The following is a 25,023-nucleotide window of genomic DNA, read 5'->3' as shown; positions in this document are numbered from 1 at the left end:
ACCCAATATAAACTAACTAAATAGTCTTTGTATTCTATAGCTTTGGCAGTCGCGGTGAAAAAATGGCGCGCAAGGGAAAGAAAACCAATAACCCTACTAGCGACAGCGACGAGGACGAAACTTTCTATTACCGGTATCCCTCCGCTGCCTCTTCTGCCCCGCCGCTGCCTTCGTCTTCACAGTCGCACTTCTCATCGCAATCGCACTCACACTCTTCCACTAAGTCCGGCGGTGGTTCCGGAGGTTTGGTTCCTTCGAAGTCTACTGTCTATGTTTCCAATTTCGACTATTCACTCACTAATTCCGACCTCCACACTCTCTTCTCCACCTTTGGTAAGATCGCTCGTGTTACGGTGTTGAAAGATAGACAGACTCGCAAGTCTCGCGGCGTTGCCTTCGTGCAGTTTATTTCTCAGGACGACGCGGTGAAGGCCGCGAAACAGATGCACGGGAAGATTTTGAATGGCCGTGTTCTTAAGGCTGCTATAGCGACTGATAATGGTCGCGCCGCTGAGTTTATAAGGAAGAGGGTTTATAAGGATAAGAGTAGGTGCTACGAGTGCGGCGCAGTTGATGGGCATTTGTCTTATGAATGCCCTAAAAATCAATTGGGGCCAAGGGAGCGACCAGAACCGAAGCGAGGGAGAAGGGGTGGAGTTGGTGCTAGGCACGAGGAGGATTGGGGATCGGATGTTGGAGAAGCGTTTGAGGATGACAATTGGGCCTCGGTGGTGGACGGAGATGCAGACCAGAGACTCCTGACTGGCGGTGAGAACATTGTAGAGAAGAAAAAGGCGAAGAAAGCAAGTTATTTCAGTGACGAGAGCGGCGAAGATGATTAACTGAGCCTGTCTCTTTGGGAAGAGTTTGTAAAAGGTACGTGGTTTTTACTATTGTATTGTTTTTTTCTGCCGTTCCATTATATTTTGAACCTCTATTTCTGGTTGATTTTGGTGCATGATTTTTGGGAGGCATTGTTAGATGAGATAAAGCTTACAGAATTTAAATTTGGGCTGCCGGGTGCGATAAGTAATAATGAGTTATAGGTACGTAGTCTACATTCTGCTTCACGATAATGTCAGGAGTATTCAGGATTGGGATACTAACTGCCAACCTATGGCACTTGCCCTCCACCAATAGGTTAATAATTCAAACTACCCACCTCCAAATAGAAATGTTATGTTGAATTCACAGACTTTAGTTGGAGAGCTGAGATGTAATTAGAATTATTGGGGAATTGAAGACCGAACCGAAATGAGATCATAAGGTGTGAAAACAGTGAAAAAGAGGTTTGGATTGAAAAGTATCATATATGAATGAGTTTTAATTACAAATCAGCTCTAAAATGCCGAATCCAAACATTGGTTATTGATTACATTATATTACAATCTCATCCAATTACGGTCCACCGAACACCCAAGGATTTAGGTACTGTTGCTAACAGTATATGAGCCTAGGTACTGTTGCTAACAGTATATGAGCATGCCTTAGCAATAGCCGACCTTCACTGGAATTTGGAAGTGGTAATAAATACTCGATCTTCCAATTTCTCCTATTTTCTTTTAAGAGTTAAGGATTTCTGCAGTCAGAGTATAAGTCGCATATTCAATCCCTTGAGCATGAGCTTGTACTTTTGTACATTTAGGAATTCCCATATCATGATCTAGGCGTTTAATCCCAAAGGCTTGATTTCCCATGTGCCAAGACTTCTCCAAAGGATTCTTTGATCAAGCATTATTATTATCATTATTCTTTTTGAGGAGATATTTTTTGTATCAGAAACATATAAATAATTTCATTGATGGGATGAAATTACAAAAGAGCACATATGCTGCGAGAGATTGCAAAATACTATTCCATTGCGATATAAGAGAAGTAAGATTGTAATCACGAAAGTGTGGGGTGAATTAATACCAAGTGAAGGTTGTATACAAAAGATAATCGAAAAGTGAGTGAAGTCGGATTCCTTAACTTTGAAAGTACGATGGTGGCATCTGTTTCATATGAGCCAAAAGAGAACTCTTCAGTAAGATTATATGAAAAGTAAGGGTGGGGAACTTCAGAAAACCCAAGGGACTTGGGAAAAAAATCAGTCCAATTGACATCAATCAATAATGAGAGTGAAGTCATTACTTAAACCTTTAAAGTGGATACATGTTCCATTAGGCCTTGATCTCCTTCATTTTGCTGAACTTATGCTGGAGGTGTTGTTCAAGGTATTATTCTTTTTCTATCTTTTTCTGTGTTATGAGATTCTGTTTTGGCTGAGATGAATTTTGTTGGGATGATGAAATTTTTTTACATGTAACTGCTGAGATGAATTTTGTTGGTTGAGATTTAAGGTACAAGTATTAATGTTAAACTGTCTTTATATGTAATTTTAGCTTCAGTGTTTATATGGAATTGCCCTAAACCCGTATTAAAGAATTGAGCTTTAGTGTTTTTATATGTTTTGGCTGAGGTGAATTTAGTTTGAGGAATTGGAATTGTGTTTATATGTAAATTTGTAATATGGGTTGATAAAAATAATTCTTTTAAAGCTCAATTCTGTACTTACTCTCCCTCTCTTTTTTGTGTTATTCTTTGACCTATTTCTTACATTTTACTTTTTGTTTCATGATATTTGGCGGCTGTTATGTTATGATTTTTTTTTAATGAACTGACTTTGCAAATGTTGAACTAACATTTTGGGGGTGGGGGGCTGTGGCTGTTTTCATATGCATATAAATTTTGATTTAAATTTTTAACAAGTTCTACATTATGAGGAAATAGTGACTTTGTTTCGTTTGAATTTTGAAGTCTAGAAACTGAGATTAGTTGACCTAAATGTTTGGTTTGTGTCGTGAATTATGTATGCCCCTTTTCCTTTCTAGTTTATTGATTTTCTACTGTATTCCAATTTTAAAATTACATTCTAAATGTCACAAAAATCATCCGAACAACATTGCGTAAATGAGGTTGTTGAAATTGATGGATTAAGAAGTGAGGGGCCATGGTCAGACAAGAGTGAAACTATATTTGGTGATTTAATGGATGAAGAGCTTGTAAAAGGCAATAGATCAACCACAACATTTACAAATGCTAAATGCTAAATCGACCAACTAAATGCTAGTACGATATAGTTATACCAATGATCAATTGAAAAACAAAGTTCAATAAATTAAGACAAATTTGCAAAAACTTCACAAAGATATTGAGTGAAAAGACTGGAAATGGTTGGGATTCATTATCAGGCGCTATCAATTTGGAAAAGGAGCGATGAACAACTTTTTAAGGTATAATATTAGAGTGTGAGTGTTTTTTTTTCTTTTTCTTTCTATTTTTGATCATCTATTGAATTATGGTTGGTTTTATATCGTGTTGTGCTACTACTTCTTACAGAGCTAAAAAGTTTAAAAAAAAGTGGTTCAACATTATGAAAAACTCCAGAGTATTTTTAGAGATACTGCTGCTTTAACATCATTTTTATCTTCAAAATCTAAATTTATAAGTTTTGTTTATGGGCAAACATTTACACCTGTGTCAATACTATCTCCAAAAATACTCATTGGCTTTTCATAATGTGGGTAGCCACTTTTTTTTTTTTGAACTTTTGAGCCTCTCTTATTCACCTGGAAGTAGCGGTTCGGTTTGAAGCTAGAACCGTATCAAACCGCAAAATGCAAAAAAAAAATCTCATATGAAACTAAATTGCTCATATGTGCAAACCGAACCGCTTATGCATAAGTATTATAATCGAAATCCTTTATGAACATTATACATAAGATCTTGTACTTCATTTTAAACAATGGCTTTCAAATTTAAACGATCGTGTAGATCATGATACATGATCTCAGGCCTTAGTTGCACCGAGATGCCCCGGGATGAAAGAATTCTACCTCTAATTCATTCGATTTTGGGTATATAATGCCCTAAGATGAAATAATTTTTTAAATAGTTATTGGATCTCGGGCCTTAGTGGCACTGATATGGCTTGGGATGAAATAATTCTGTCTTTATTTTATTCGATCCCAGGTATACATTCCCCCGATATGCCCTGGGATGAAAGACTTTTGTCTTTAGTTATTCGATCTTGGGCTTTAGTGGCACTGAGATGGCTTAATGTCTGTATTTTATATATTTAATTTTTTTTTTAATAAAGCAGTTTAGTTCTGTTTTAGAATCGGTTTAATGTCTTAAATCGAACCAATTTCAATTTCAACAATCTCATTCACAACGTTGTTCAGATGATTTTTGTGACATCTAGAATGTAATATTAAAATTGGAATAAAGAAGAAAATCAATAAAAGTAGAAAGGAGAAAGGGGCATAGATAATTAACGACACAAACCGAACATTTAAGTCAACTAATCTAAGTTTCTAGACTTCAAAATTCACACCCATCCTAGTTTTTAAATGAGGCCATTCCACTACAATACATATGAAACAAAGTCACTATCTCCACCTAAAAATTTTCATCATATGAAAAAAGCTCCTGCCCCGGTTAGTTCTTTTAGTTCCAACATCTGCAAAAATAGTTCATAACATAACAGTCATAAAAAATATCATGAAACAGAACTAAAGAAATGGGTCAATGATCTCATTCAGAAAACAAACATTTTCCTAAGGAAGTACACGGAAAAAGAAAGGGAGAGTAAGTACAGAATTGAGCTGTAGTACAATTATTCTTCATCAACCCATATTACAAAATTACATATAAACACCAAAACATATAAACGCTAAAGCTCAATTTTTGTAATATGGGTTCAAGGTTGTTCCATAAGTAACACTAATATTTATACTTTAAATCTCAGCCAACAAAATTCATCTCAGTAGTTACCTATAAAATTTCATCATTCCCAATAAAATTCATCTTAGCCGAAACAGAATCTCATTACACAAACAAAGATAGAAAAAGAATAATACCTTGAACGACACCTCCGGTACAAATCAAGAAAAATATAGAAACAGAGAGATCAGAGGGGAGAAACAACACATACCTCCCTAACTATAGCCAAACGTAGCCCTAGCCGAAGAGAATGGAGCCGGAGAACGAAGAGAGAAGACAGCCAGAGAATGAAAAGAAAATTTGGAGAGAAGAGAACAAGAAATGGAACAAGAGAAACCTTTTTTTATTCTCATGAATTTCTAAATGAAATCAGAAACGTTTCTAATATTTTGAGAACGAGAAACAGGGAACGTTACCAAACACATTTTTTTTCTTAGAAAATTAGAAACAAAAAACGGAAAAGTTACCAAACATGTTCTAATTTTTTCTAGAGTCCTGACTCTTATTGGGCAACTTAGAGATGGAAATCCCCGTCATCCTCATCAGATCTAAAAAATTACCATGCAATTTAAATCGCAATCCAAGAACCTAAGTTGAGGTTTCACATTATCTAATCATGTAAAATCCATATTTGTGCAGAGCTTAATTATAGAGGTTCAGAATATGCATATTTGGTCATCGTCCGGCCTGGCTCTCTTTTCTTTTAATTCTTTCTTCTTGTGATAGCCTCTGTCTTTTCTTGGAATCTGATGTGCTACCTTAGTGAAGGTTGCAACTCTTCACCGTGAGTAGGAACCCTAGCTTGGTAGTAACTATTTAATGTTGATTTCTACTAATTTCTCTCATTAGCATAGATCAGGATGTCTCAAGAATAATATTCAGAAGGCATTCTTAGATTTTGCCCATTCTGAACCTGATTTGCACTTACTGTAGCGAAGGTGTGCCATGATCCAATTTTTTGGCCTCTGCTAGTGCTTTGTTGTCCTTGCTTGTAGGAAAAGGTTTGTTCAATTGAATGATAGGTATATCATTGATTAAATCTTTATTGGGAGTATAGTGGTCAGTGTGAAAGGAAAAAAGGTTTTCTATATTTGATTGGGATGGCATATAAAATTATAAATAAATGATTATGTAGATTGAGACTTCTTAGATGAACTCTTGGAAATTAAGGGTTTTAGGTAAGAAATAAAAATAATGGATTTACAACTGGTTTCGCGTTCAACAAAATAACTTTGGCCAAAACTATATTCATAAAGGACCAAGGGAAAATTAGTTTGAAGTCCTCTTTCTCTTCATCATGTTGATGTTGATGTTGGTGTTGGTGTTGGTGTTGATGTTGAAGTTGAAGTTGAAGTTGAAGTTGAAGTAGGCTTCTTTAAAAAACCTTGATGTTATGAAAGCTTTATTATTGAATTGTATGTTTTAGGATTTCATTTTACCCGCTCCAATTTGCAGAAGTGAAGCCATTTTTAGGAGTGGCAATGACATAAGCCTTTTTTCCCCTACAACCTGCAAATAGTTCAGAAGATTAAACTTTATATTAATATTTAGTAGAGGAAGTCGGCCACGCGGCTGGGTCCTTTGATCACTTTCCTTAGGTACTAATCAGCTATGACAGTTAATAGTTGAGAAGATAAAAAACAAAGTTGAGTGTTAGAAATAATGGGCTTAGGTCATGTTGAAAGCCCATGGGTAGCTAAGATTTACTTTGCCCTAATTTTTATTCTTTTAATTAAGCTCGCGTTGCCTATAAATATTTTCTCCCTCTGTACCTCTATTATTATTGAAAAAAATAATAAAAACAAAAGTATCGTAGTTTTTCACCCAGTACTTGCCTTTCCATGTAAGTTTATGTGCTCTTTGTCTTTACTTTCAATGTTGAGAAATTATAAAATACCTTTTGTCAGGAAGAGTGGGGAAATGAGCTTAGCTTATTGTCATGCCCCAAATATGCCCTATGAAAGTCCAAAATCTTTTGCGAATTAGGCTCTCTAGCATAGGCAAGAGGGGTTAAATCATGCCATGTAACATCAAAAGGCACCATGCGCGGCTAGCATGCGCGCTCGTGCCATGTCGAGTGATGATGCACAACTAAGCTCATGGCCAAGTGTGCAGGCGTGCACGCGACCATGTAGACGCAAGTGTGCACAACCAAGTAAGGCTGATGGTCGAATGGCGCGCATGTAGATCCACCAGAGATGGAGACAAGAAGCAAGCATATGGACGCCTAGTCAGCAAGCACGTTAACATGTAAAGCAAGCACAATGACACACGAAAGGTGTCATCTGTCAAGGCCGAGAAGTGAAGTGCCATGATGTGATCTTGGAGAACGATACATCATCCAGACATGAAGATTAGTGGGCTAGCATGCCAAGTTGAACCTTAGGCAAGAAGGCAAGCTTTAATGCCATTTGTGGTGTTAGTGACATGCTTAGTGGGGCAAAATGGGGCCCCAGACTATGACCGCAGAAGTCGGGGTTCCGTTGCGAATTTGGAAGAGTGGCTTTGGAGTTAGATGCATATTGATGAGATATGCAAGCACGTCGAATTTCTTATCTATTGCAGTACAAATGGGTGCTCTACATTGGTGAATCGTTTGCACAATTAATGTGCAAGGGTGGAAAAAATGCAAGAGTGGAGAAAATGTAAGGGTTCAAAATGTACTTTAGGGGAGGCTTTCCACCACCCCTGGCCCCAGTGAGCTATCCCATGACACACTCGTGTATCATGTCGTGTGCGAGTGTCGTTGGAGGAGTGTTTCAGGTAACTTCCAGTGATGAGTAACTCGATGACATTGAGAGTGTGTCGACATTGCGCCTTCTCGAAATGGTTGGAGGTTGCAATATAGGTCAGGCTCAATATCCTTAAACGACACATTATTGTTGCAAGTGTAGTCAAGCCCCAATAATGTCTAAATAGTTAGATGTCTGTAAAGTCTTAACAAGCGATAAGTACAAATGACTCGAGGCCCAGTTCTCGATAAGTGTGCTCTTATGTGCAGTGAAGGTCAATGTCATCGTAGGGTTCGAAATGACATCCCAAGTTACTAGTGGGCACAGATAAGCAACAGAAAGCTAGTATTGACCCAATAGATGTCAATACTCATCCCGTTTGGCAAGTTAAGCATTCCTTGGCTCAAAGTGCAACAAGAACTATCTTGAAAGCTCTCAGTGGACCCGATAAGCTAGTAATGAACTAGAATGCTGCAGGAATGGTCTTGGAAGCATTTGATGGTCCTGTTAAGCTAGTTACGGCAAAGTGAGCAAGAGAAATCATCTGATAAACCTTGTAAGCTAGTTCTAGTTTTGCTTAAGGTCATGACTTATTCTAGAAAGGTCCCTTATCATGGGACGACCTAGAGGTCAAGAACCTAGATTATAAAGTTAGTACAGAAATTTCTTTACGATGACCTTGGCTGCATATATGGGCAAAGTTGAGCCTCATGGCTTGCTTAGAGTAGAGGCAAGTGGGCTAGAGTTGCATATTACGGAAAATGCATGTACAAGCAACATGTATGGCCGAATAAAGTTTAGTTCCGTATGAGCTCTAGCTTCAAAGAGTCGAGTAAAAAGTAGAATGGGACTTGAGTTTCCCTTAAGGTTGACCATGAACGTGTATAATGCCATGGTACCACATGGTTTAAAAGTATTGATCATCACACCTAGCGCACGTGTGCTCTTGACCAATGTGCAGGACCCTTTGGACACCCGTTGAGCAGACTTCTTGAGATAGTGCCACAAGCCTCTCAAGTGTCTTGGAGCTTTTTAAAAGGCTATAGACGGTGCTATGCCATGCTAGCATGAACGAGGAGGCTTCAAATGCATCTTGAAGGCCCCAGATAGCTTTAGGCCATGCTACTCTACATGCCCAAGGCCTAGGTAGCACTAGAAGGCCTTAGAAGGTGCAAGACTATGTGTCTCGGGGGTGATTCCAGACTATGGATTTTTCGCCCTTTAACCTCGTGCGGTTTCCCTTGACCAGCAATGCACCCATAAGGACACTTGGAATGCTAGATGAACTCCCAAAGGGCATTTTCCTCACACACATACCTCATGGCTCGACTAGAGAGTAGGGTAGGAGAGTAGCACGTATGTATGGTGGAAATATAGCACAGTTTATTCGTCAAAGCTCTATCAAAACCACAGTTTACAAGTTTGAGATTTGGAAGTTCCCAGACATGGGAGAGCTTCCATACAAGATGTGACCTAACAAATGCTTGAGATATGACTCCCATGGTTGTTCGGAGGAGTGAGTTTGGGAGAGAAAGTGGGTAAGGGGGGGCATAATCGCCCACTAGCCATAAGAATAGGGTCTCTCTCTCATGTTCTCTACAACAATCTTCTACATATTACGATAGTGGAGAGCATGGTCATCCCCTTTCCCTGTTAATAGTACACATTTCTCACTTAACATAGTGTTAGGACCACCTTTCTATTATTTAGAATATAACCACACATGATCTCTATGAACATGAGTCTTCTCCATCCTTTACAATAATTATGCTTGTTAGGTTCTTTGGGCAAAGCACGCTTGATAATATTCTTCTATTATCAAGCGTCTCACAAGTCATGTTGTCAAGCTCCTGATGAAATGCATTCCCTTCTGCCATGGACCAAGCTTGCCTCACCTTGAGCACATGCATATGTTGTCTCATGGCTCATTGTCTAATGCGCACCTAAGACACCCGCATGTCAGCTTAACATTGCACTTGCTTGTGGAGTGTGTCGCCATTGTGGTTGGCACTTGCGCACGCGTTGTTGCATCTGCATGGGTGCGCACACTCAAGTGCCTGTGTGTCTCATGCCCTTCTGTCCATGGGCATGTCTTGGCACTCCTTGATGCCTTATGTGCACCAAAAACCCATGTTAACCTTCATGCATGGGGTGTAGGCCTCTGGCCCATGCTAGCTCTATGTCACACCCGAGTGCACATATGCCGCACGCCTCGTGGGCACTTGCAAAGTCTTCTGTGCTAGTGACATGTTGATGTCACTCATCTTGCTTTTGCCTAATTGTTGTCTGTGCACATGCCATGACACGGCTGCCTACAAGGCATTGGCGATGTGTCAATGCTCGAGTATTGAGGTCCTGACACTATGCCAATATACGCTAGAAGGTTCCAAACCTCTCGGGAAGGCTCTAGAACATGTTGGAGTGCTCGACAAGGTCAGACACTACAATGTTGATGAAGGTCTAGAAGATCCCATGAGCGTTTAGGTTTGTCTAATAGGCTTAGAATATGTCATCTAATACTAGAATGAGCCAAAGTGTACCAAGAAGGCTTAGAGAGAACTATGACCAACCCGCTAAGGGTGGTTAAGAGGCCCCTATGTCGGTTGGGGCTTGTCTATAAATAGCCCTAAGGGACTCATTTGCAAGCATCCACGAGAAGCATCAATAAAGCTCTCTCAAACATTCACTCAAACCCAAACCCACTCACTCTGACTACTCTCTTTCATGAATTTCTTCATGCCCTAGCAAGTCAAGAACTTCTAAAGGCTTGCTTCGTTTCTCCTTTGATAGCAAAGGCACCAAATTACTTTGTTTCTCCTTTGATAGCAAAGGCACCAAATTACTTTGTTTCTCCTTTGATAGCAAAGACACTTCAGTGCCGCACGTCTAATTGCCTGAAATTAGCAACTACGTGACATTATGGTTGTCATCACTAGTATTAACTTCCTATCTTCAATCAATAATTCTCTTTGATAGGAAGAACGTTTTGGGACCCGTTTATTGGTTTCCAATCTCTTTCTTACATAGTTCGATGATTAGTTCACATTTTGCAAAGTCTAGCAGACAAGTCCTTAAAGACACAACGATAACTTTAAGTATACATCTATATAAAGATCAATTTTAACTATTAAACTAATAAGAAGATTAATTTTTTTTCTATGGTAGGTTAGCAGCAGTAGAAGCGATTGATGCTTTCAATACTCTTGTGAAAAAGGCCCATGGATGGTTTCCGCTCCAAGTTGGTGTGCCTTTGTCGTGCTAATTCTGTCTTGATCTTTTGTGAATTTGCTTGAACATGTTGGGGGTGGATGTTAAAGTCCTTCAGTTGCAAATACCTCTAACATTGTTGAGTATGAGTTCTATTGGTCATCCTTTCAAGAAAGGAAAAGGTGATATTATAGGAATTCATTATCGAAGGCTTATGACTTATTTGAAATGAGAGAAATCATCATACTTTTGAAGATAGAGAAACTGAATTCACACAATTCTTGATTGTCCTTATGTACACTTTATATGTGTTAGTATAAATTAAGCTAAGCTTTTTTGTTATTACAACCGTACTTATCTTATTGCAGACAAATGCATAGCTTCACGAGATCTCATTTGCTTTGTCCTTTTTTGTAATTTACATTATCAATGAAATTATGATTGATTAATGATTATCATGGTTTGGCCTAGTGGTAAAAAGGGAATCAGTCTCAATAAGTAATTTAAGTGGTCATAAGTTCAATCCATAAGATTAGTCGAGGTGCAATTTAAATTAAACCATGCAAACCTCACATGGTGATAATTTAATTTAATATTGAACTTTAAATATGTCAATTTTTAACTGGCAAATATGTTATATTTGGTTAAAGCATGGTAGATTTAGTCATTCATGATCACCTTGTAAGAAAAATCAGATTCAATTCATGACTACTTGAAAATTATTATCCAGATGCATATAAATTAACCCCACGCTGAAAAAGAATGTATTAAAAAAGGATAGCCCTTCTTAAAATTTATCCTTAACTTTTCCTAATTTTAACAGCAAATCAAGCAGTAATGGAGTTGCGCCAAGCACCAGATCTACGAATTATCATAAGAAAAAATAAACGACGGCTTATTTGAAGAGTTCAACTCATTTCTTTTTAATATATTTTGAGAACACTTGAAACATTTTAACCACACTTAAAAGAAATACGAATTTACATTCATTGATTTCCAATTTCCAAATAAGATACATTTTTAATTAATTTAGTAACAATTTCCTATTTCCAAATAAGATCTGTCGAAGTAGAACAAGCAAAAAGGAATGAATGTATAATATGTAGTCCCGGAAGCTACAAATTACTTGCAAATTTTCCCAACTTTTAATCAACCCGTTGGAGAAAGTCCTTTCCCAACATGTTACTCAAAACAAAAAAGATGTTTCATAGTGGAGTGTTGAAAAGACCAAATGATTCGAAGTATGTGATCTACCCAACCGATCCTTGTTGTACTTATTTAGCTTAGCATTGCTGAATTGGTTTATTAATACAAAAACTTTAGTCATAGTATAGTGAAGTCCAGACCCAAAGTATTAACATATTGCACAATGCAATTTTTTTTCATATATATTGTCCTATTCTTTTCTTCCCTATATAGCAGAAATTAGAACCAACGAAACAAAGAGTCTCGTTGAAAGACTGATAAAAGTTTGATTGGTGTAGATTCTACGATTATAGATTTTATTACATTTCTATAAATTTAGAATGAATCGCATCTACTCGAATGTAGAATTAACATTTTAAAACTATTGTTTCTTGTATAATTTCAATGGTATTGTCTGTAATATAAAAAAACAACAAAACTTTTTCCAAGATTATATATTTAGTTTCATAATCATAATAATAATAATAATAATAATAATAATAATAATAATAATAATAATAATAATAATAATACTTCCTCTCTAAAAAAATGCAACTTTATCGAATATGTATTAACATTGAGCTGCAAATCATTATTCAATGCTTTAAAACAAATCTGTAAATCAATAGAAACATTACGTGATAACATTTTTACCCCCCCTTTTTTTTTTTTTGTAAAACAAAAAGAAATGATTAGATGATAATTCTGTTTGGGTTAAAAAGGAATTTATAACCCGAATAGTCGGGTTCCCATGGCCACGCTACTTCAAAGCTAAAAAGTATGTTCTTTCCCCAGGATTAGTTGACAACACAGTTAGGTAGAAAGATAAAGAAAATGATGATGAAACTAAATAGGGAAAAGATAAAAGATCGAAAGCTATTCAGTTTTCATATAAAGATTAAAACTGCGTGGACATAAGATTTAAACATATCCCAAAGATACGGAGATATCTACATACTTGGGATAACAAATGTTCACTATAGGACACTGCTGTATGGTTTTGCCCGAATCACATATCCGCGACCAAGGTTTGCGGATCAGATGATTCTTCATAGAGTGTGCCCCGAGTCCACCTCTTCAGCATCTCTAATGCAGCTCTGGGCTGATCCATGGGGACCATGTGCCCCGCATCATGAACCTGTTATGTTGAATACCATAGCTCAACTAAGGTCGTATACTCTCAATCAAGAAGCTAATACGACAATTAATGTTTTCATAAGAATACCTTCTCTAAGTAGATCAAAATATGAAATTTATTGAAACATAAAGGAAGAAGAACTAAAAGTCAAACTAAGTATAAGGCACTTTGAAACCTCTCCTCTTGAGTATGCTAACGCCAGGCCCAATTGTCCACCTTCCCTCAATCCTCTCCGTATCTCTATTTTTGACCGGATACGCTAACTAACTGCCTGTACAAATATCCCCAACTAGAATACCAAGTATTTCTTTTTTCTTTTGATATCTACAAGTATTTGAGGTAGCTTATGGGTACCTTCACTAATCTTACGGAACTACTCGCTTGACCCTACAACATTTTGGTGTTAAGGAAATTTGTGGGAGTTAATTTGTAGGTAAGTGACCTAATTACTTTTAACCTTTGAATCTCAAACCCCATGTAATTGAATTCCATAAAAAAATACTAAAATGTGCTGCTCATGAAAATGTGAGAGAGAGGAACCTTGAGAAAACTGAGGGGGCCATGTCTTTTAAGCAATCCTGCTTCTGAACCATCAACCAAGAAGGGGACCTTAGGAGAAGCCACGAACTCCTCCTTACCGGGCCATTGCATTGCATGTACCCATCTTGAATTGCCTATCCATATACAATCATACTCAAAACTTAGAAAAACATCCAAATGATGCATCAAAGATTAAACTATTTGTCCATGAATAAAATATATTATCGAATTTGAATGCTACCTACCTAGCCAATTGCAGATCAGATCATATTCGCCAGCATATACAAGCATCTTGATCCCATCCTCGAGTAGAGCAGGTATACCCACTTCGGCATTCCTCATCCAGTCCACCAGCATAGCCCTATAAACAGTAGGACTGCATGAAACAAATTCTATATCCCCAACCCCAAGGGCTTCCCTAACAGATTGCTGGTTCAAGAATTTCTCCATATCTGAGAAGTCGTAGCAAAGGCTCCCTTCACATTTTTTCCTAATGTCATAATGCTGAAGAAGAGTAATGTCAATTGCTTCTCAACGTCAAAAATCTACAAAAACCTTTTGCATATGAACGATTCCCATTTCTCATCAAGGTTAATTAAACATTTGTTGTCGTGAAAGGGCATTTAGATTAGACTGATACATATAGTGTGTTAATTGCTTCCACCTGTAATGTTATCTATAACAATTATTCCTCAGAGATTAATCAAACTAAGTCATCAGAAGTATCACTAATTTAAGACCTTAATGCTATTAATCAGAAAGAAAAGTAGCATCTTACATTCATATCACCGGCATGGAGCATAATGCTGGTAAATATGGCGTTGCAAACATAATAAGAAGCCATGCAAGAAAGTGTGCCATCAGTACCTGGAAAAGAAAGGCATGTTAAACAAAAATACCAGCAGAAGCCATTACACGCTAGAGACAAGAGAGAGGAATATCAAATGCCAAAGTAAAAAATATACACACCACAAGCACCAATTGCCAGTTCACATGGTGGTACCAACAAATTAATATGACGATGTTGAGACTTCGTAATTATGCCCATGTCCAATGCATAATCTGGGTAAGTTTTGTATTGGATTGCAGGATCAGTAAGCCCATTGCCAATAGCAAATCCCTGCCCAATGTATTTAAAGATGGATCAAGTTGCTAGAACAATATTTTTATATTTATGCTATAATTCTAAGACACAAAAGCCATACTTTAAGGTTTATATGAGTTCCTTCTTTAGCTTTGTTTCCCTGATGAATCCGAGAAGCCAAAGCAGGAATATAATGCCCAGCATAAGATTCTCCGGTTATGAAGAAGTCATTCTCAACAAGGTCAGGATGTTCGTCAAAGAAAGCCTGATTTCAAGAAAATCCAGAGGTTATATCATATAGTCTTTAAAAAATTGCCAAACAAATTTTAATCTCCACATTCCTCCACAGAGAGTCAAACAAACATCCAAAGTTACCCAACTCGTGAAATCAATAACGATAACATTTAAGACAGACTTCACTCCAAAATCAATGAGTAATACCAGTAACTAAACAAAGGAAAACGAAGGGAAATTACCTGTAAAAAGTCATAAAGGTCATTGCTAACACCATTTTCATCATGACGAATATCTTGTCTATCAGAACTATAGCTAAAACCAGTCCCAACCGGTTGGTCTACATACAGAAGATTTGATACCTGCAGCAACAGGAGAAATTTTTTTAACACCTTTCTCTTACAGCCAGTGAAACTCAGTAAATAGCATGTATAAGATGAAATCAACAAACAGTTTGCTAACTGCTCTGCTAGATCCTGAAAAAATAAAAATCATAGCCAACCAAAGAGAGAACCAAATAGTAAATCTACCTTATCCCAACCATATTCATTCCAAACAAGAGACAAGTTATTAGTAATTTTAAAAGGACCATTTTCGTAAAACATAGCCAATTCACTACTGCATCCTGGGCCTCCAGTTAACCAGATAACAACAGGATCTGACTTGCTGTTCCGGGACTCAAAGAAAAAGTAGAACAACCTACAAAAAAAGTGAACAGTTAGACCTCTAAGCACACAGCGCCTTTTATTACAGAATCGCAAGATTAATAATCGAGCTAGGGCAGCTTGAACAAAATAATCAATCTATATTCGCATGGAAAAAAGGGTCCAAATCAACGAATTGAAATTAACTAAGAATTGTAATTAAATTAAAAGATACATTATAATGATTAATTATAGTATCCACTATCTGCATCAACATCAACACTTTTTTAACAACGCGTTCAGTTTTTAAAATCGCGAGAAGAAAAAAAAAATCAAAGAGTTCTGCAGAAAATCCTCTTCATGGAACAAAACGTTTCAAGAAAATGAACAGGATATATATCATTAAAATAATCACACTACTTATTAACAGTAATTCATTGAGATACCGAGCACAGAAAACTAAACATGCAGTATATCCAAGCAGAGCATGTAAAAAGCAGAACACCCATCCATCACGTAAAAAGCCAAAATCTTAGGGTTTCAAAGGCCTCACCTCGCAGCATGAGAATGCTCGATCTTGTAATATCCAGCACGATGGCCCAATTCCTCCAAGGAAACCCCAGAATCATCAAAGAGAGGGAATCTCAACTGCCTCTCAACGATTTTCTTCGCTCCGGCGGCAATCAGAGAGGAATTTTCGATATTCCTATGGATGATATTGGCATCGGATTTAGGAAACAAATTGAGCTCTCTGATCAGCTTCTCGGCCTGAGCGGAAGGAAAATCGGAAGGCGGAAGACGAGGATCATCGAGGATTCCAGCAGAAGAGGAAGGCGGAGAAAGAATCAAAATGGATAGCAAAATACAGAGAGAAATAGAACCATTCATTTCTTGTTGGCTCTCAAATTTCTCTCTTCCTTCTTCAACCTCTGAAGATGAAATGGATACTCACAATTTCAAAACAGTGTATATAGAAATGAAGGGGAGGGGAGAGGAAATGCTTGAGAATTTCTCACTCATATTGCTTAACCGTACATCAAAAAGATCCTAGCCGTACGTGTGGCCCACTTTATATGAACGGCTTAGATTAGCTTAAACCGCACTCAAATTATCGATTTTTTTTTTTTAAAAATTATCTGTTCCGACGGTCTACAGAAACATGAAGTTCAATTACCTCCATGCCCTTGTATGTATAACTGAAAAACCGAACCAAATGTGAGATAACGGGAAGCGGTGCCCATTTGAAAAAAATCCAAATCAAACATTTAAGAAAGAGAGAAATCAAACACCTAAATCCACCGATCAATGTTGATTTATATTTGTTATGGTTGGAGAACATTTTACTATACTAAACCGATCAAACCAACACCCGTTCGTGTTTGGAAATGATAGTTAAAAGTATTATTTTAAAAAAAAGAGATTCAATCCAAAATTTTAAAATAATGTCAATTCAGTAATTAAAACTCATCCGCAGAAAATATAGATAAAATCTAAAATTTTAAAATAACATCAAACGTACCATTAATTTAAAAGCTTATTCTAAAATGCAGTTTTATTTATGTATTTAATTTTAAAGAAACACAAATTTGTATTCGACAATAATAGTGTAATTATAGAGAAAATGATGTAAGTACAATTGATTGTCATAGAACGTACAAAATTATTCATATAAATTTCTCTTTAAACTATATTTCAATTTTTTTTTTTCCTATATCGTTAAATTTCTTAGCAAGATATTCAAATTAATATTTAATTTTCTAAAAAATCTTAAATTATTATATATATTTTGTTGACAAAAATAAACATATAAAAATAATGAAAAATAAATTTAACTTTAAAAGAAATTCAAATGGATAAAAACAAATACATTTCATAAGTCCAAATTATAATATTAAATAATTAATAAATAGTTGTTTGGTAGTTTTGAAATATTATGCAAACTTAAAAGTAAAAATCCTAGAAAAACACATATTTATCGTAGTATTCCCAAACTCCTACAAACATAAACAAACATGATTTGTTTGATCATATAAAGATATCAAAGCATCTACAAATTCAAACATCTAAATATTCCCATTTTTTATACCTATATTCCACAAGAAAAAAACAGTTAAAGCATGTTTTAACTAATTATTGAAAAATCAATTGTAAATAATTTTAAGGTTTTTCTAAAATCAGTTTCAACATTGATAAAAAGAAAAAATAGATTTTTGGCATGAACTTGGCCATGTTATGTTTATAGTTCGTTAATATATTGATATGTTTATAATTCATAAAATATATTGATACAATCACATATAAGATCTTAGAGAGAAGTAGTTTTTTCATACTGGACATGTGTATGTAGTCAAGTGACACAATGATGGTGATTAATAGACATATCATTTGATAATAACAAATAACTAATCAATAAAGAAACAAGTGACAATGACAGCCAGAAACATTTTAACTTTGCGTAGAAGTATTAGTTATTGTCTCATTTAACACTTTTCTTGGTTGATGTTGAAATGTGCAACATGCATATCTTATAAGGACAGAAATAATGAAATATGCAAAATAACAAGTTCCAAAATTAAACCACAAATTAATTTGCACCATAACATAGATTTGTTAATATGAGATGCTTCAATCTGGAATACACAATACCATTAGCCATATAACACATAGACTAATACATTGAAATTTTAAGAACAAAAACAAAAACTTCATCAGAGTTATTAATAGCAACTCTGAGAAAGAAAAGAAAAGAAAAACATGAAATTATTTTTAAAAATAATTCTCCAAATAAGTTTCCATGACCCTGAACTGCTGCATAAATATCAGGATGTTACTCCCACCACAAGAAGGTCAATGATACAATGTTGAATTAGTTGTTAGTTTGAACAAAGATCACAACAATGTAAGATTATATAATCTTCATAGAATTAGTAAATGGAAGAACCAGTAGCAGTTCGTCGAGTATGAACACATCACGAAACTTGGTATCACGGTCTCAGATCCTGTCTACAGCTAAATATTTTTTGTGTCGAGTTATCTAATCGAAAAGCCCTTCATCATGCCAAATATCAACCAAGAAATCTACCATCTCCTGCCAGCCACATCACAAGCATCAACAAACGTTAGACACAGTTCGAAAATCAACCGGTAAAACCTGAAATATATTGTAATATAAAAGATAAATGGACTGCTATATAAATCTCCCAAGAACTCGGAACCTCCCTTTCGTGAGATGCCACTGAAGTATGTCTAATCAATGTCTAACTTGGTCCATTCTAACCTACTCTATTTACAAGCAAACTCTCCCATAAAACTCTCTCAACAAACTCCTTAGCTTTCTTATTAAGGCTTTGTTGGGTAACCATTTGATGGTGTTATTTTTTTTAGAACATTTAGTCTATAAATAATACTTTTATCTATTGGTTTCTATATTTTGCTGTCTACATTTTAGGAGTGTTTTCAAAAATCAAAATCAAAATTCGACAATTAAAAAAATAATTTTCAAAAACTTGTTTTTGTTTTTAAAAATTGGGCCAAGTATTTGATGATGAGATTATAGGACATGTATTTTAGTTCGTATTTAGTTCAGTTGTTAATTTAGATTAATTAGTGTTTAATTGTTTATACAATATTTTAGAATAATTAGTTAATTGTCTTCTTTTCTTGTACAGGCTTAAGGCTACAAATACATAATTTAGGGTTGTAATAAGAATTTTTTTTATCATCAATTTGAAAATATGTAACTTGTGTTCTTTGGAGAGAGTTCTCTCAACGAGTGATGAATTTCCCTTCTTTAGCCATGTATTTAACTTAATATCTTTCTCGCTACATCATTATTCAAATGTTTATATGGGAAAATATGAAAACCATGAGTAACAAATCAGGAGAAAACATGCACACTTTTTTTATAAAAAAAAATTAAATGGTTACTAAATAGAGCCTAAGATATCCATAATACCCCAAAAAACCTCCTTCTAATGATATACCTATCATATCAGAACCAGGAACACGTGCAACGGCAACAGAAGAATCAACGTGCAATTGATTGAGCAAGCATATGGACTAATATATGCACATGTATATATATAACAAAACGGCATGAACTTTTCAGAAGCTTACAGGAAGAGGTATTGGCTCACTGAAGGGCTCGTTAGTGGAGAGCAGATCTTCATATGCTGTTGACCAGCTGCAAATTTAAAGTGAACAATTCATCACTTAGGTTATGTTCATATTAAATATTTCATTACTGGGATGGGAGTAAGTAAAGAAAAGCAACAGATGAAAATGAAATATTTGTTCACTAAAAAATGGAAAAAGTGTGTTCCTTCAAGACATAAACTGACTTCTTTCGGCTTGCACTTTACTTTTGTTTTTAATAAACAACTGCTTTCATTTACAATGCAAAGCCTGTTGCATCACTTACAATAATGAGTGCCAGCTACTGAGCAATTACGAATCATCTTAATTTGTTAGTTATGAACCTGTGGTCTATGGTTATGGGCAAGTTTGTTGAAGATCCCACATTAAAAAAATCAAGGGAGCTCACAATCTTTATAAGATGAATGGACTACTATTGTTGTCAATTGGTATTGAGATGAAACCTCAAATTATATATTAGAGTATTAGAACCCATAAAGCCCCGGATACTTGGTCTAAAAACAAAATTTGGCATATGATTCAAGAATGGTGCACCCAAAGAGGCATCATCTTGAGGGAACACATGAATAATCCCACGTTAAAAAATAAGCCTTACGATTTTTATAAAATAGATGAGCTAGCCAATTAGTTTTAAGATGGAATTTGTGAGGCCCCTAGTTTGGAAAATAATAGGATTATTATGAGAATATTAGTATGGTTATTACTTATTAGCTCCACATCAGATAGTGAGTTTTTTAGGACTTTTAGTTATAAACAGGTGGAATGTTGAGAGAAAAGGCTGTGAAGAATTTTACGGGATTTTCTTTAGAAAATTTGGAAGAGGATTCTCGAGCTTATACAATGTGCTGAGGTATATTGTAGTTTTTCATTGATATTGCAATATATATTTCTATATTTAGTGTTCTGGTTTGTTCTTTGTGTTCTTGAGTGCTCTTGTTAGGAGGCATCCTAAACAGAATCCCATATTAGATAACAAAGTTACTCCCACCAAAGAGTTGATGACTCAAGAATTGAACCATTTTTTTTATTATTTCAACCATTTATCTAATTTCATTTGGGTGACCATAGTAATTGGTACCTTGACATTTAAAAAAATGTTTGCTTAAATTCTATACGCTCAAGTTACTAGTTTGCTGTTATCTTTTCGGGTTCACTTTAATAGTATTATAGTGTTTCGTTGAACTTCATAACCAGAGTAGGATTTCTTGTTCAACTTTCAATTTACGTGCAGAAATCTCCACTTTATTATGACTATGAGCTTCCTTTCAGATTCTATCAACTAAACTACTCGCAAGCAAAAGCAAGACATGGAACGGTAAACTATTCTGCTACTGAGATATCACCTTATCATCGATTCCCTTTCCATTCTTTGTTGTTGTTGAGAATTTTTATCGACCCACTTCTTTCTACTCTCGTGCCAACAAATTGCAGCTACAAAAAAAAACGTGGGTTATTATGATCAGGGAAAATATATTTCAGACCAAACGTAATGATAAAAAAGTTACTGTCACTGTTGAAACCTAAGCTTGAAGAAACAAAAAATTCCTTAAAAAGATACGAACGTTCAGAGGTCAGGAGTACAGCTGTCACATCGGTCAACGACTTCCTAGTATTTATTTGGGCTGGGACTTGGCCGATCTATCCTCTAGCCAATTCGGATGTTTTATTCTAACTAAGTAACTATAATAGGTAGCCATTTTAGAAATAATAATTAAGTATATAGTAACATTTTTAAAAATAGTAAATATAGCAACGTCTATCAATGAGGCTTCTATCGTTAATAGACTCTTATGGTTTATTAGTGGTAGACCAATATTTGCAACATGGTTTATCAGTGATAAACTTCTATGATCGATAGACTTTAACAAATTTTGTTGTAATTTTTTAAAATATTGCTACATATATTAATATTTAGAATTTAATTGCTATATTTGCAACTATTCCATTTTAATTTGTAGTGGATCTTTTTACATATATGCATAGTCTGATGTGCAATACATGAAACAAAAAAGTATACGTGTCGAGATTCCCATATTCCCTCACAAAACCTCTTCCTTTGTCCAGCCATAACTACTAGTCCATTTCCTTTCAATCTTTCTTTCAGTTTTGCCTGACTTCCACCTTTAGCATTCACGTGCATTTACCAAATGCAGAAAACTCAGATCAAATCAACGATTCCGTCACCATTTCATTTCGCAGTTAAGAAAGCAAGTGTAACAATATCAACGCCTTCTAAGATAGTAAACCATTTTTATTATTTTTAAAGAAACAGAGATTCCAAGGAGAAAAGTGGAAGAATGTAAGGGCATATAACAAACAAACCCATCAAAAGAATCCCCAACCCTAATTATAAGAAAGGACTCCAATCTAAAAGAATGATAAAGGTGGAAATTAGAAACAATAATATTAAACGGACGCCAATAGCAAAGAGTTAAATCTAACGAACTCCCAACTCCCAATGCTCACCCCTAAATCTCTCAATCTCTCTAAAATCTTATATTGTTCCACTCCAGCTAAATACCCACACAAACAAAATGGCGAAAAAACAAAGCCACCACAGAGCTACCCAAGTGAGGGAGTAAAATTGGAGCCTCTAAATTAACTGAAACGCACAAATTGCAATAGAGAACCTAAAAACAATTCACATGAACAGAACCAAACAACGAGTTCTACGTCTTCTTTTTTCCTTTGAGCACTTATTCCAAAACTTCCAAGCTCCACGGGGTCATCAGTTACAGGAAACATGATACAAGCACAAAAGAAATACCAATCCCCAAAAACTACAGAACAGGTGGCTTATCCCTATCAAATTCAATAAATGCTTGCTTACCCTGATTAACAAATGTGGAGGAGCTCAAGTCTTTTTCGGCAGGCTTTTTCACTTCACTAGAAGATGAAGAACGGCCCACAGTCGGTTTCTCTTTTGAGTGGGAACCTTTTTTATTCATCTCCATCTTCTCTGAACTAGTAGACTCAATCCTTCCTGCAACGATAAAGCAAGTATTTCTTTTAGAAGCCACAAGCAGTACTCTTACTAAAAAGAACAGAAAGTTCTGACATAATAATTATCCCTATCTTCAGAGAACAGCCACTTAGCGTGTGTGTGCAATACATACATACGTCTACACTTTTTTTATCCGCTGGAGCCTGGAATCAGAAACGAAAAGGCATGCTGAAAACCAGTTCAACTGACAATAGAAATCAATAATCACGAAATTTCAACAAATATTCTCACCACAAGTTTCATATATGCTGCAATTAAAACAATCGGCCTAGTTTCAAAACTGAAATCCACAATCTAGTTGAGCCATCTGAACTTGTCCTAAAACAAAAATCGGTGAACTTCTTATTTGAACTGCTTCACAGAATAAAACTGGCAAAGAAACTAGTTGGTGGTCAACTGTAGTGAGAAAATTTTGTGAAAACATAGACACATACATAACATAATACATGTGAAGTTTGTTTGAAGTTGTAAAGCGCTTATATCCATTATGAATCCAGTTAACATTTGAGTTTAAATCAGGAACTAATTTTCAATAGGAGAACATGCTGTAAATAAGTTTTTCAATAGAAATGATTTCTTTTATTGAGAAAGAATAACAGGCATACAAAAGAAACCAGTCCACAAATGATTCCTCTAAAGAAATGAGTTCCAACTGACAATAATGTTACCAAAGGAATAGTTACAAAAAGCCAAAATGAAATCCAAGAGAAACATGAAACTTCACGAAAAACCAAAGATTACTTGGAAGTTGGGTCCTTATTGACCCACCCCTAAACACTATATTATTTCTCTTTTCTCAAATGTCTCATAACAGAGAGCATACTCCAGTGAGCCACATGAAGATACCCTTTCCAAACATAGGCAGAGATGCCGAGTTTATAAACAAATTTCTCAAGTAACCCTTTGACCTCTAAGAGAAATTTTCAAATCATGAACCGTGAAAGTTTCAGGATCCTCAGACTTCCCTTGCTTCCCTAGTTTAAAGTATGAACTAAGCCAATACATATTTAATTATTTATAACCCTCATTTCTTAAACTGAAAGATTTAAACCTGTTTCTTGCACCATAGTGCAGACAAGACAATGTTTCCTTTGTCCATTTCGATGATATAAAATGCATACAACTGAATCCTCATTTTCCCTTTTTGTCAAGAAACACAAAGAGCCTCCACAATTTTCCTTGTAAAAATCAAAAACCACCACGATTTATCGTCATGGTCTAATCAAAACCATTGGATCCAGATTTGAGAACCCAGAGTCTCGACTAAGGAGCCAAACAGGTAAATTAACAGAAATTTAACACCACTCCTCCCACAAAGAAGTCAAACACAAGATAGATCTTCAGAGTTCAAAGCATCAAGAATTGTATGTATCTCAAGGAAATGCTCAACTCTTATTAAAAAGTACTCACCCGACCTCAAATTCCCTCGCCTCCAATCGTCAATTAAACACTTCCCATCAGTTTAGTGGATCCAGATCATAATGAAAAACGAGAGACAACAGTTCGCAATTCCTCAACTGAAAACACTACAACTATACGACCCAAAATTTCTTGCTCCCATAACCTAACCTACCCTAACCTAACTGCATAATTCACCCATTTTCCAAAAGAAAAAAACGTATTAACTCGAAAGAAAGTGAGGAGTACAAAAAAAGATAGATTCTTCAGGCACAAATCAAAATCCAGTAAAAAGACCCACCAGCAGATTCTCCACAAAACGAAATACATTTGGCCCAATAAACATCCAAGCGCCCATTTCCATGGGGAAAACCCACAGAATCGAAAATCCAAATCAAAACAATAAAAAAAAGAGAAGAAACAGATTCCCCAGAAACAAGAGCATCAAAATCCATACCTCGAAGTGGAAACGTCACAAAAGCATTATTCCAATCGAGACAGAAGAACAAACACAATGCGATTAAAAGAAATCCAATCTCGGTATCTGGGTTCGACCGAAAATAAACAAATCCCGATCACGAAGCCCACAGAAAATGGGAATTGAAATGAGGAGAGAAGAAGAAAAAAATCGGAATCGTTTTCTTCAATTTTTGTTTTTGGTGATGCATGGCGTTTTCTTCTCCGATTTGACGACTCAGCGTCGATTGCTGACATGGATTTTGATTAAGAATGGATAATGGATTTAAGCTATATTTTATTACTATTGACATGAATTGCCGAAAAGCCCCCTCTACCTAACTAATGTATAAGGGGTATTTTCGTCATTATGAAATTTAGTTGATGCGGCGCGGCGATCCTTTTGCTTGTATTGAAATTACCAAATTGAGAAAGAAAAATTAGGTTTAATAATAGTAGTAGGGATTTATGATGCACTT

At 35.7% G+C, this 25,023-nt stretch overlaps 3 protein-coding genes across 26 annotated transcripts; 1 reads left to right on the top strand and 2 right to left on the bottom strand.

Moving 5' to 3' along the window:
* The first annotated feature begins 14 nt into the window (after window positions 1-14).
* On the top strand, window positions 15-11,054 carry LOC103496454 (U11/U12 small nuclear ribonucleoprotein 31 kDa protein). Its single transcript, XM_008458306.3, has 2 exons — window positions 15-876; window positions 10,665-11,054. The coding sequence occupies exon 1, from the start codon at window positions 63-65 to the stop codon at window positions 840-842; it is 780 nt and encodes a 259-aa protein (XP_008456528.1). The 5' UTR covers window positions 15-62; the 3' UTR covers window positions 843-876; window positions 10,665-11,054.
* Window positions 11,055-12,755: 1,701 nt separating this feature from the next.
* Window positions 12,756-16,522, bottom strand: LOC103496456 (serine carboxypeptidase-like). The gene is made up of 9 exons (XM_008458308.3): window positions 16,085-16,522; window positions 15,418-15,586; window positions 15,130-15,249; window positions 14,775-14,918; window positions 14,539-14,689; window positions 14,348-14,436; window positions 13,815-14,073; window positions 13,570-13,703; window positions 12,756-13,029 (listed from the first exon to the last, which is right to left on the bottom strand). Exons 1-9 carry the CDS (start codon window positions 16,417-16,419, stop codon window positions 12,901-12,903), a joined length of 1,530 nt encoding a protein of 509 aa, XP_008456530.2. The 5' UTR covers window positions 16,420-16,522; the 3' UTR covers window positions 12,756-12,900.
* Window positions 16,523-18,103: 1,581 nt separating this feature from the next.
* LOC103496457 (uncharacterized) lies at window positions 18,104-24,792 on the bottom strand. 24 transcript variants are annotated; one of them, XM_051082533.1, is made up of 7 exons: window positions 24,546-24,790; window positions 22,922-23,008; window positions 22,745-22,833; window positions 22,517-22,669; window positions 21,030-21,117; window positions 19,648-19,714; window positions 18,104-18,619 (listed from the first exon to the last, which is right to left on the bottom strand). In XM_051082533.1, exons 4-7 carry the CDS (start codon window positions 22,638-22,640, stop codon window positions 18,566-18,568), a joined length of 333 nt encoding a protein of 110 aa, XP_050938490.1. In that variant the 5' UTR covers window positions 22,641-22,669; window positions 22,745-22,833; window positions 22,922-23,008; window positions 24,546-24,790; the 3' UTR covers window positions 18,104-18,565. The 24 variants fall into 24 exon arrangements, with proteins under 24 accessions (XP_050938490.1, XP_050938492.1, XP_050938494.1 ...); XM_051082535.1 differs by having other exon boundaries at window positions 22,803-22,833; XM_051082537.1 differs by having other exon boundaries at window positions 22,807-22,833.
* Between the last annotated feature and the right edge of the window lie 231 nt (window positions 24,793-25,023).

Source organism: Cucumis melo, chromosome 3 (genome assembly GCF_025177605.1).
Source record: "Cucumis melo cultivar AY chromosome 3, USDA_Cmelo_AY_1.0, whole genome shotgun sequence".
NCBI lineage: Eukaryota > Viridiplantae > Streptophyta > Magnoliopsida > Cucurbitales > Cucurbitaceae > Cucumis > Cucumis melo.
The sequence above is the reverse complement of the archived record's forward strand: the minus strand, read 5'-3'. Positions and strand labels throughout refer to the sequence as shown.